Here is a 12,906-nt window from a genome sequence, read left to right as displayed (position 1 = left end):
TTTTTATTTTTATTTTTAATGGAGACGGGGTTTTGCCATGTTGGCCAGGTTGGTCTCAAACTCCTGACCTCAAGTGATCCACCCACCTCGGCCTCCCAAAGTGCTGGGATTACAGGCATGAGCCACCATGCCCGACCCGTACTAGACTTTTCTATGCCATCCTATCCCTGCCCGCCCGAGCTTGATCTGTGGAGATAACCATCTCACCAGAAACCATCTTAGATCAATAGTAATCTCTCTTCACCTTGCCAGGCTCTTGACCCAAATTCCTCTTTTTAACCAACCTCCTACGGCCAGAAATAGAGAGAGCTCTTAGTAGGTCTCCATGTTCTAGAGCAGCTGTGGTCCTCCCACGCCTTCCCCTTGACCTACCCATAGATTCCCCCTGGTCGCTCTGCACGAGCTTGGTAGAGGTGCTTATCTCCATCCCCCATATCTTTGGTCCTCCTTTATGTCTTTTTTTTTTTTTTTTTTTTTTTTTTTTGAGACGGAGTCTCGCTTTGTCGCCCAGGCTGGAGCACAGTGGCCAGATCTCAGCTCACTGCAAGCTCCGCCTCCCGGGTTTACGCCATTCTCCTGCCTCAGCCTCCCAAGTAGCTGGGACTACAGGCGCCCGCCACCTCGCCCGGCTAATTTTTTGTATTTTTTAGTAGAGACGGGGTTTCACCATGTTAGCCAGGATGGTCTCCATCTCCTGACCTCATGATCCGCCCGTCTCAGCCTCCCAAAGTGCTGGGATTACAGGCTTGAGCCACCGCGCCCGGCCTCCTTTATGTCTTATTTCTGATTTCCCCCACCCCCGACTGTGGTAGATCCAGAATGGGGAGCCAGGTGGTCTTAACCTTTAGTGCGTATGCTTCACCACCATCTCCCTAAGAGAGGATAGCCTGTCTAAACTCTTGAGAACCCACTGATTTGCTTTAAACAGACCTCACCCATGACATCTCAATGTCTTGGATATTTCCAGAGATCTCCAGTGGCATCGTGTATATACCCGTGTTTTCCTGTGACCCACATTCTCTGCCCGTGTGTCATATTGGTAGCCCTATGCCCCAGAGTTTCGGATGTTGTGAAGCAGGCCGTGGACTCTCAGTTAATATTTGGTGAAATAGGAAAACTCGAAGCCCCAGAGTTTCGGATGTTGTGAAGCAGGCCGTGGACTCTCAGCTAATATTTGGTGAAATAGGAAAACTCCAAACCCTTCTCTCATGAACACTAATTGGGGAAGGAACTGGAAGAATTTGCCATCTTTGCAGGTGGAAGCCACATTCATATATTTATCAAACATTAGTGTCACAGAATGGACTGAGACACAGTCAGTTCCTATTTGTGCAGAGCACATGACTGGTAGGACAGAAGAAGTGCTGTAAAAATAAATAATGTGTGCAGTCAGAAAGAGCCATCTCTTCACCCCTATGAGGGATGGTGGTGGGGTTGCATGGGGAGGTGTCCAGGCAGAGGGGAGGGCTCAGCATGGGGGTTTAGGGAACATGAGGAAAAGGCAGAGGGTGAATGAGGATAAGGGAGGAGACTGAACTATTGCTGAGGGCATGTCTGCTTGTCCACTGCACTGTTCACCCAGCCAGAATCCTGGAGTTGGACAGGACCTCACATGCTCGGGTCCAACCTTCTTTCTTCATCAGGTAGGAGTGGCTTCCTTCTGCGGTTGTTTCCAGCCTCCCTTATCTCACCAAAACTTACTCTGTGGCTCCCATTCCCCCAAGCCCTTGTGTTAAAACCGTGAACATGGTTTAGGGGGACCTCGCATGGGCTTATCCAAGCCCCACGGAAGTCCAGCAGGAGCACCTTGATCACAGCCAGGAATTTTGGCACCACTCAGACCTACCCTAGGAACAGCCATGTCCACATCCTCTCAGGTTGCTGAGAGCTTGTCCCTGTTCCCTGACAGCACTGTCTTTGCTCTTATCTTCTGCAGGTAAGATTCTCTTCAGACGAAGCCACATCCGGGACGTGGCTGTCAAACGCCTGATACCAATTGATGAATACTGTAAGGTAAGGCTTAGAAATGCCCACACAGCCTTCCCTGTAGGTGTATTCTGTTTTCTTTTCTTTTTCTGGCTACAGGATGCTCACCGATAAAAATTTATACAATTCAAAGGAATGTAAAGAAATTAGGGGGAAAAGTCACTCATTATCATTAAACTTAGAGGCAACAGTTATTAAGGGTTTTACATATTTCCTTTCCACCTTTATGTGCATTTCGTAATGATGTTGAGACCATTCTGTATGTGTTATGTTGTTGCTCTTTCTCTTTTGCCATAATTATTATGTGAGAATTTCCCTGCTATTAAAACATCCTTTTGGCTGGGCACAGTGGCTCACACCTGTAATCCCAGCACTTTGGGAGGCCAAGGCAGGTGGATCACTTGAAGTCAGGAGTTTGGGACCAGCCTGGCCAACATGTTGAAACTCCATCTGTACTAAACATAGAAAAATTAGCCAGGTGTGATGGTGCACACCTGTAGTCCCAGCTACTTGGGAGGCTGAGGCAGGATAATCACTTGAACCTGGGAGGTAGAGGTTGCAGTGAGCTGAGATTGGCGCCACTGCACTCCTGCCTGGGCAACAGAGTGAGACTCTGTCTCAGAAAAAATAAAAATCCTCATAAGCCTACTTTTAATGACCGCATAGAATTCCCTTATACATTCGTGTTTCAAAAGTTATTTAACCAACCCCTGTTATTTGATGGTGCAACGGCTTCAGTCCTAAACAACAAGAGACCTGCCTTTTGGTTATATTTCATTTGACTTGAGGCTGTAGTCAGGAAAGGAGCATGTTTTTATTTAGTTTAGCAGTTTTCCTTTGGTATTTATTTCTCCAAGTTAAAATCACTAGCAATTCTGATGGGAGAGGAGTAGGAATAGCAAGAAATGTTTTTTAAATGGAGCAGTGAACGATCTCCCCCTCAGATCAGGAACAAAGCGAGTATGTTTACCCTTACACGTGTGTTCTACATTTTACTGGGGGACTAGCCAGCGTTAGCAAACAAAAAAGAAAGAAAAGGCATCCAGATTGGCAAGGAAAGAGTGTAACTCTGGACTCACAGATGACATGATTCTCTATGTAGAAAATCATAAGAGATCCATCAAAAAATGCTAGGACAAATAAATGAGTTTAGTAAGATCAGGATTAAACGCTCAGTATACAGAAAGCAATTGTATTTCTATATCTTAGGAACAAATAATCCAGAAGTGAAATTAAGAAAACAATCCCACTCCCAGTAGCATCAAAAAGAATAAAATACTTACAAATAAGTTTCACAAAAGAAGGGCAGGATTTATACACTGAAACTACAAAACATTTCAATGAAAATTAAAGATCTAAATTCATGGAGAGACACTCCATACTTGTGGGTTGGAAGACTCAATGTTGTTAAAATGGAACTCCTCCCAGAATTAACCTGCATATTCAATACAATCCCTGTCAAAATCTTTTTCATAGGCTTTTTAATAGAAATTGACAAGCCAGTCCTCAAGTGTATGTGGAAATACAAAGGACCCAGAATAGTCAAAACACTTTTGAAAAAGAACAACTTTAGAGGAGCCATACTACCCATTTTCAAAACTCCCTCCAAGGTACAGTAATCAGGATAGTATGGAACTGACAAAAATAGGTATATAGATCAGCGGAACAACATTGAGAGTCCAGAAATAAAATCTTACAAAATGTTTGATCAGTTCATATTCCACAAAGGTACCAAGACAATTCACTGGGAAAAGGATAGTCTTTTTTTTTTTTTTTTTGAGATGGAGTCTCGCTCTGTTGCCCAGGCTGGAGTGCAGTGGTGCCATCTCGGCTCACTGCAACTTCCGCCTCCTGGGTTCAAGGGATTCTCCTGCCTCAGCTTCCTGAGTAGCTGGGATTACAGGCACCCACCACCGTGCCTGGCAATTTTTTTTTTTTTTTTTTTTTTTGCATTTTTAGTAGAGACGGGGTTTCACTATATGTTGGCCAGGCTGGTCTCGGACTCCTGACCTCAAGTGATCAGCCTGCCAAAGTGCTGGAATTACAGGCATGAGCCACCATGCCAGGCTGAAAAGGACAGTCTTTTAAACAAACAGTTGAGATAGTCACCTGTTGCATTCATTTCCTAGGGCTGCATAGCAAAATACCACAAACTGGGTGGCTTACAACATCGTTTAGTTTCTCACGGTTCCAGAAGCTGGAAGTCTCGGCAGCGGGGCCCTCTAACCTCTCTCATTGGTTTATAGATGAGATACCTCTTCTGCCTGTGTCTTTACAAGGTCTTTTCTGTACCTGGCTATGTCCTACTCTCCTCTTCCTATAAAGACACAGTTATATTGGATGAAGGCACATTCCTAGTGACTTCATTTTACTTTAAATTACCTTTTGAAAGATCCTGTCTCTGAATATATTCACATTCTAGGGGCTTGGGGGTTAGGACTTTAATATATGAATGGGGGGTGGAGAGCAAAACACTGTAGCCCCCAACAGCTATACACATGCAAAAAAAATGAAGTTAGACCCTTATCTCATACCATGCATGAAAATCAACTCAAAGTGGACCATAACCCTAAATATAAGAGCTAAAACTATAAAACTTCTAAAAGAAAACATAGGAGAAAGTCATCACAATCTTGAATTGGGCAGAGTTTTTAGCTCTGACCCCAGAAGTGTGAGCCTTTAAAGAAAAACTGATAAAAATTGGATTTAATTAAATGGACTTATAGATTTCTATACTTCAAAAAGTACCATTAACAAAATGGCCAGGCCAATGGCTCATGCCTGTAATCCCAGCTCTTTGGAGCACCAAGGCAGACAGATCACTTGAGGTCCGGGGTTCAAGACCAGCGTGGCCAACATGGTGAAATGTCTTCTCTACTAAAAATACAAAAATTAGTTGGGCATAGTGGCACATGCCTGTAATCCCAGCTGTTTGGGAGGCTGAAGTGGGAGGATTGCTTGAATCCAGGAGGTGGAGGTTGCAGTGAGCCAAAATCGTGCCACCGCACTCCAGCCTGGGACAGAGTGAGACTCCATCTCAAAAAAAGAGAAAGAAATGGTATACCATGGACTGGGAGAAAATATTTGTTAATCATATATCCGATAAAGGATTTGTATTGAACATACACAAATAACTCAATAATAGTAAGACAACCTGATTTTAAAGATTGCAATACAAATTTTACCCAAGAAGACATAGGAATGACTAGTAAGCACATGAATAGATGCTCAATATCATTAGTCATTATGGGAATGCAAAATAAAACCATAACGAGATACCTACACAGCCACTAGAGTTGCTTATAATCAGCAAGACAGACAATAGCAAGTGTTGGTGAGAACATGGAGTAACTGGAGCCTTTAAGATAGGAAGCTACAACCTGGGCGTGGTGGCTCAAGGCTGTAATCCCAGTATTTTGGGAGGCTGAGGCAGGCGGATCACCTGAGGTCGGGAGTTCGAGACCAACCTGACCAACATGGAGAAACCCTGTCTCTACTGAAAATACAAAATTAGCCAGGTAAGGTGGTGCATGCCTGTAATCCCAGCTACTCAGAAGGCTGAGGCAGGAGAATCACTTGAACCTGGGAAGCGGAGGTTGAGGTGAGCCACGATCATGCCATTGCACTCCAGCCTGGGAAACAAGGGCAATACTCCATCTCAAAAAAAAAAAAAAAAAAAGATGGGAAGCTACTTTGGAAGACAGTTTGGCAGTTTCCTCAAAAGTTAAACTTATCGTATGACCACTCTTAGGTATATATATTCAAGAAAATTGAAAACTTATGTCCTCACAAAGACTTGGCTGCAAATGTTCACAGCAACATTAATTCATAATAGCCAACACTAGAGGTGATCCACAAGTCCATCAGCTGGATACAGAAAATGCATAATATCCATACAATAGACATATCTTTTTATTTGGCAACAAAAAGCACTAGGAACATGCCACAGTGGCTTGAGCCTGTACTCCCAGGACACAGAAGACTGAGGCAGGAGAATTGCTTGAGCCCAGGAGTTGGAGGCTGCCATGAGCCTTGATAGCACTACTGCACTCCATCCTGGGTGACAGAGCAAGACTCCAGCTCTGAATGAATAAATAAAGCAATGACACACTGATACAAGCTGGATGAATCTCCAAAGCATAATGCTAAGTGAAAGAAGCCAGGTGTGTACAACTACATGTTGTATGATTCTGTTTATATGAAATGTGCAGAAAAGGCAAATTTATAGAGGCAAAAAGCAGAACAGTGGTTTCCGAGACCTGGGGGTCTGCTCATTCTGCATGAGCAGAGATGAACTGCAGATTAAGTTGGGGGACATTTTTGAAGTGATGGAAAAGTTTTGAAACTAGGTTGTGGTGATTGTGGCACAACTCTGTAATTTACCAAATATCATTGATATTGTGCACCTATAATGGGTAGATGTTATGGTATGTAAATTATGCCACAGTGAATCTGTTTAAAAGTATTAGTCCAGGCGCAGTGGCTCATGCCTGTAATCCCAGCACTTTGGGAGGCTGAGGTGGGAAGACTGCTTCAGGCCAGGAGTTTGAGAGTAGCCTGGGCAACATAGTGAGACCCCCATCTCTACAAAAAAAGTGTTAAACAAAAGGGGGCAGCGTGGGGACAGATGATCCCTCTCTTGGCAGGTGATGTCAAGGAAGGTCAGAAAATCTCTCCTGATTGAGCGTCTGCTCTTTGCCAAATGGGACCTTGTCTTATCTTTCCAACAACTTTGAGGAATAGGCTTTATTTTTATTATTTTGAGACAAGGTCTTGCTCTGTCTCCCGCGCTGAGGTACAGTAGGGTGACCTTGGTTCACTGCAACCTCAGTCTCCTAGGCTCAAGTGATCCTCCCACCTCAGCCTCCTGAGTAGCTGGAACTACCAGCACATACCAATTTTTTTTTTTTTTTTTTTTTTTTAGAGAGATGGGGTTTCACCATGTTGCCCAGGCTGGTCTCGAACTCCTAGGCAGGAGTAAATTTTATTATTCCCATTGTGTAGATGAGGAAGTGGAGGCCCAACAAAGTTACTTACAATAAGATTTTAGATTTGAGGGTTAGAGAGCTGGACTCAAGCCTTCTACGCCACCACACTCACATAATACTTATGGCCTCTCTAAGAAAGTAAAAAATGCAAGGCCGGGCGTGGTGGCTCATGCCTGTAATTCCAGCATTTTGGGAGGTTGAAGTGGGCAGATCATGAGGTCAGGAGTTTGAGACCAGCCTGACCAACATGGTGAAACCCCGTCTCTACTTAAAATACAAAAATTATCCAGGGGTGGTGGCAGGGACCTGTAATCCCAGCTACTCAGGAGGCTGAGGCAGGAGAATTGCTTGAACCCGGGAGGCAGAGGTTGCAGTGAGCCAAGATCGCGCCATTGCACTCCAGCCTGGGTGACAGAGCGAGACTCCATCTCAAAAAAAAAAAAGGAAAGAAAGTAAAAGTTCAAAAAGCCTAGGTATTCAAATGTGTGTTTCTTAGAGCTAGATAAACCCAGACTCTCTGTCTATTAAGTATCTCATGACAAAAGAAGGGCTGGGGCAAAGGGGCAGCCATCAGCACTGCTGTTGCCTGCCAGCCCTCAGAAGAAGGTTCAGCTCTTCCCTGTCCCATTCCAAACCTCTAGAGCCTGAAATTCCAATTCTGGAGATGATCTTCTTTTGTCTAGGCCCTACTGGCAAGGACTATAGGGTCACCTTGCCCAGCTGGGAAGTTCCAGTTCGTACCTTCCCCAGAATCGGTTGTCCCTCAGCCCAAATCAGCCTATTCTGCTTCTTCCCCAGCCCACCTGACTTCTCTCCAGAGTCAGATTTTCCTTGCACCTAGGGCTTCACCAACTCCTGGACTTCTGGTTTGAAAAGGAAATTTAAAATCTGAGAGTAATACAGGATAGCAGCAGCCTGATGCTTGGAATGGTACAGAGATAATGAATTCACCTGGACTAACCACAGGGAGGAAACTGCTTACCTTAAATGAGCCACGTGGAAGTTACTACCCCCTGCTATTAATGAAACATAATAAATAGAGCAGATATTTGGAGTTTTGGTTGGCCAGATTCCCTGGGCTCAGCTTCAAGGGAACTGCCCCCCTGGAGAGAGATGAAATGATCCCTTTCTTTTATAGACTACATAGGCTGTTACATGACATTTGAGTATCTGTTACTGACATTGCTGTGAACCGACTTAAGCCAATTTGATCTATCACAACTAACTTTATTTTAGTAGAAAATGAAAGTCTCTAATAGAGATAGATGAGGGCTACAGATGATATCCCAAAGCTAGCTCCCAGGTATATATTACAATGGAAGAAACTTCCTGTTCTACCAGACCTATTGTAAAGTTACACTAAATTAACATACTGCAGTATTAGCACAAGGATAGACAAACCCTTGAAACAAATAGAAAGCCTAGAAACAGATCCGTGTGTATTTGGATGGACACTGTGACACTGACAAAGGCAACCTTGCAGGTCATTCCTCAATAAATGGATATCCACATGGGAAAAAAAACAAAAAAGATAACTAACCCCTACCTCACACCACACATGAAATCATTTCCAAGAAAATTAAAGACATAAATGTAAGAGGCAATATTACAAAAGGTTTTAGGAGATAACGTAGGAAAATATATTTATAATCTCTAGGTATAGGATTTCTAAAGATACAAAAAGGATACCCAGCACAAAAAGATTGATTTATTTGAATACATTAATTTTAAGAACTTCTGTTCGTCAAAAGACACAATGAAAATATGACTCAGCTGAATCCTGCCACACATACAAGCATTTATTATCAAGCCACCTCATAAATAGCCACTCAGGTTTTTCTGGAAGCTCCTTGAAATCCCAGCTGTCTGTCTGACATCTCTTTGCGTGAATGATTCCTCAAGGCAGATGCAGCCACATTCTAGAGGCAGGATCAGCTTATCCTAACCGTGGTCTGACAGTAAAATCCTCAAGAAGAAGCTGAACCCTAAGTCCTAGACCCAGGGCCCTGTTCTGAAGGATGTATGGTACTGGGTTCACGAGGTTCTGTTTGTGCAAGGGCCAGAGTGTATGAGAATATTTCTAGGATCATTTCACCAGTAGAAAAACAAAATTCTTTCTAACAACAGTTAGGCTAATGAATAAAGGTTGTGGTATTGATCCACAATGAAGATAGTTAAAGCCCTAAAGCAGTCTTTTCTGAAGTGTGGACTTCTGATTAGAGTCTTTCACTTGCCCCAGTGTTCATTCTCAATGAGGGGTCTTCAGGTAGTAATTAACCATCATACGGTGTAGCTTAAATCAAACACACATGCAAATGTACACACTTGTGCGTGTGGGTGCCCATGCTGTAGTATTTTAAACTGTGGGCAACATAACAGCGGTATTTACAAGGCTCCAAACGCTTGAGACTTCCCTTCTGGAATTCTGTCACGCACCACCCACTTATATTATTATTAATCTTTTTCTTCAACTCACTTTTTGAACTTCTTCAGATCATGAGACTGACGTGCTGCCTACTGTGGTAAGAGGGATTCCTGACTTTTTAAACTTCTGAACACAATATATCTTAGAGGAAACTTTATATCACAAACATAACATAAAAGTGCTATCAGCTGGGCACAGTGGTTTACGCCTATAATCCCAACACTTTGGAAGGCAGAGGCAGGTGGATTACTTGAGACCAGGAGTTTGAGACCAGCCTGGGCAACATGGCGAAACCCCGTTTCTACTAAAAATACAAAAATTAGCCAGGCATGGTGGTGCATGCCTGTAATTCCAGCTACTCAGGAGGCTGAGGTGGGAGAATCTCGAGCCCAGGAGGTGGAGGCTGCAGTGAGCTGAAATCCCACCCTGCACTGCAGCCTGGGCCACAGAGCCAGACCCTGTCTCGAAAACAAGCAAACAAACAAAACAAATAGGTATCATGTGCCTGCCATAAAAGTAAAAAATAAAAACAATAAAACAACAACAACAACAGAAAATGTTTTTAAATCTAGCTAGCTGCTCTTACCTGCCTACCGGAGGCTCTGCAGAGCCCGTCCTGCTCTCAGGAAGCAAGTTAGACAAGTGTTACTTCTCTGGGGCATTCTTTTTTAAATTACAGAGGGTTGAAAGAGAATTGAGAAAACACGAACCTTCTCCCTAGCCAAGGCATTGTCACTTAACGTAATCATCTGGCTGCCTCTGAAATCATCTTTGGAAACACTTATATTCTTGTACCTGGGGCAGTATAGAGATTATTGGGATAACGGGATTATCCAGTGTCCATCAAGCAGCTAGTATATGATGGAAACCATACAGCCACTTCCTCACTTATTCTATGGCACAGCCCTCCAAGATGGGTGTTCTTTAGCTCCACTTTGCAGATGAGAATCTCACAGCCAGGAAGTGACGAGGCCAGAATCAGGAACTGGTTCTGTCTGACCTTTATTGTTACCCTCTGCAAGCAGGACTTGCTCTCCTCTCTCGTGCCTGCATCAGCCACATCTGTCCAAAGCGCCAGGATCCCTTCCAGAACAGGACTGAGTTGGCTGGAGCTGTGGTTCTTTGTCACTACTGACGGAACTTAGGACTATCCTGGAGTCTTTCAGAAGCAGAATGGTTTCTCGGCCCCGGGTCATTTTTTACTGGTAGCCACGTCCATCCCAAATGAAATGGGCCAACATCAAAGCATTCAGCCCTGCCTTTTATTAGTAACTTGACTTCTTTTATGGTTTGGGGGTTTGGTTTGGCTTTTACTGCCTAGGCATAGCTCAAAACCAGAAGAGAACTTGGCATCATCAGGAGGTTTCCATGGGCCTCGTTTGTCTCTTCCCCTCCTGGTCCGCTTGGGGCCTCTGTCCATCCTGGGAAGCCCCCTCCAGGCAGAGACAGTGACCACCTCCAGGGGTCGTGCCTCACACCCACCCAGCTCTCCTCTAACAGAGACACATGGCCAGCTCCAGCCTGTTCCCTTGTGTTGTTTAAGGTCTCACCAGCACTGTCTAGGCATGTAGGGAAGGTGGAGGAGGAACAGCTGCCACCCTGCTGCCTTTTGTGGATTTAAGGTAGAGGTTTGCAGTCGGCCTTTCCTGGACTCTCAAGTCCAAGCCACCTCACCAGAGCCTCCGTTTCCCCATCTTTTAAATGGGCCGGCCTTCCCGGGGTTACATAAAGTGACACAGATGAACACGTTTCAGGAGCCACCCAGTGCTGAGCCAAGGTCAGGGAGTGCTGTTATTGCAGTCTTGGGGGGAAGCCGCAAGATATTTGCACACAAAGCAGCCAGGACACACCACAGTCCAGCATATAATCAGCTCCTTCATTATGTGGCTCCAACTGCAAGGGCTGCAGGATTTCAGAGGAAAAAGAGGCCCGTGGGGAGCGGGGAGCAGACAGCAGCTCATCCTGGCCAGGAGAACGACCACTCACTGCTCGGAACCAGAAAAAGAAGGGGGACCAGAAACAGGAGGTGGGGGAGGGAAGGGCCTGCTCCTGTCTCTGGGACTCCCTGATTCAGCTCTGGAAATAGTCCTTAAGGATCTGCTGCAGAGCAGGAGCTACTTAAAGGCTAATTTTAAAAATCGGTGAGCCCTTTAGTCACCCCTCAGAAGGATGGAAGGGTGGACAGTGACCAGGGAAGGTCCCCTGCTAAGCCATCCACATCCCTCACGATGTTTATCCATTTTGAGTCTGGAGCAGATTGCAGCTCAGGGGCTTAAAGTTAGAGCCTGACTCAAAGTAATGTAGGGTTGGCAACCCAAGTGTCCATCGACAGGTGAATGATAAGCAAAATGTGGTGTATCCATACAATGGAATATCACTCATCCTTTAAAAGGAAGGAGGTGTTGACGCCTGCTACAAGCATGAGCCTTGAATGGATGAGCATGCTAAATGACATCAGCCAGACTCAAAATGACAAACGCTGTATAATTCCACTTATATGAGCTACCTGGCATCATCAGTCCCTAGAGACAGAAGTCGAATGGTGGTTGCCGGGGGAGGGTGGAAGGGTAGTTGTTATTTAATGAGTACAGAGTTTCAGTTTTGCAAGATGAAAAGCGTATTGTGGATGGATGGCAGTGCTGGTAGCACAGCAGTGTGAATGTATTAAATACTTAATACACTGTAACAGTACAGTTGAAAATGGGTAAGATGGTAAGCTTTTACTGTGTTTTACACAATTTAATTTTTTTTTTTTTTTTTTTTTTTTTTTTGAGACAGAGTCTCGCTCTGTCGCCCAGGCTGGAGTGCTGTGGCCGGATCTCAGCTCACTGCAAGCTCCGCCTCCCGGGTTTATGCCATTCTCCTGCCTCAGCCTCCCGAGTAGCTGGGATTACAGGCGCCCGCCACCTCGCCCGGCTAATTTTTTGTATTTTTTAGTAGAGAGGGGGTTTCACCGTGTTAGCCAGGATGGTCTCGATCTCCTGACCTCGTGATCCGCCCGTCTCGGCCTCCCAAAGTGCTGGGATTACAGGCTTGAGCCACCGCGCCCGGCCACAATTTAATTTTTTAATGGGAGAAATAATTGCGTAGGGTCAACATATCCCCGAAGCCCTGTAAAAGGTACCACACTGGAGGCCATTCATCTCTCTGTTGGTCCACGAGAGCCCAGTACTGCTGCAGGGTTGACACATCACTCTGGGAGTTGGGTGGTGAGTTATTAAGGGCTGGTTATATAGAAAATGCAAGACACAGGCCGGCCGCGAGGGCTCACGCCCAGCACTTTGGGAGCCGAGGTGGGCAGATCACGAGGTCAGGAGACTATCCTGGCCAACATGGTGAAACCCCATCTCTACTAAAATATAAAATTAGCCGGGTGTGGTGGCACACAGCTGTAATCCCAGCTACTAAGGATGCTGAGGCCGGGAATTGCTTGAACCTGGGAAGCACAGGTTGCAGTGAGCTGAGATAGCACCACTACACTCCAGCCTGATGACAGAGCAAGACTCC

The 12,906-nt window shown here is 45.0% G+C and overlaps 1 protein-coding gene across 1 annotated transcript in view; it reads left to right on the top strand.

The window, feature by feature from the left end:
- The window catches only part of SH3PXD2B (SH3 and PX domains 2B), a 119,383-nt gene that overhangs the window by 55,342 nt on the left and 51,135 nt on the right, over positions 1-12,906 (top strand). The window contains exon 4 of the mRNA XM_001095586.5: positions 1,937-2,013. Coding sequence (XP_001095586.3) covers positions 1,937-2,013 — 77 coding nt within the window. The remainder of the gene's footprint in view (positions 1-1,936; positions 2,014-12,906) is intronic.

This window comes from Macaca mulatta, chromosome 6, assembly GCF_049350105.2.
Source record: "Macaca mulatta isolate MMU2019108-1 chromosome 6, T2T-MMU8v2.0, whole genome shotgun sequence".
In the NCBI taxonomy this organism is placed as follows: Eukaryota; Metazoa; Chordata; class Mammalia; order Primates; family Cercopithecidae; genus Macaca; species Macaca mulatta.
This window is presented reverse-complemented; position numbering and strand designations above follow the sequence as displayed.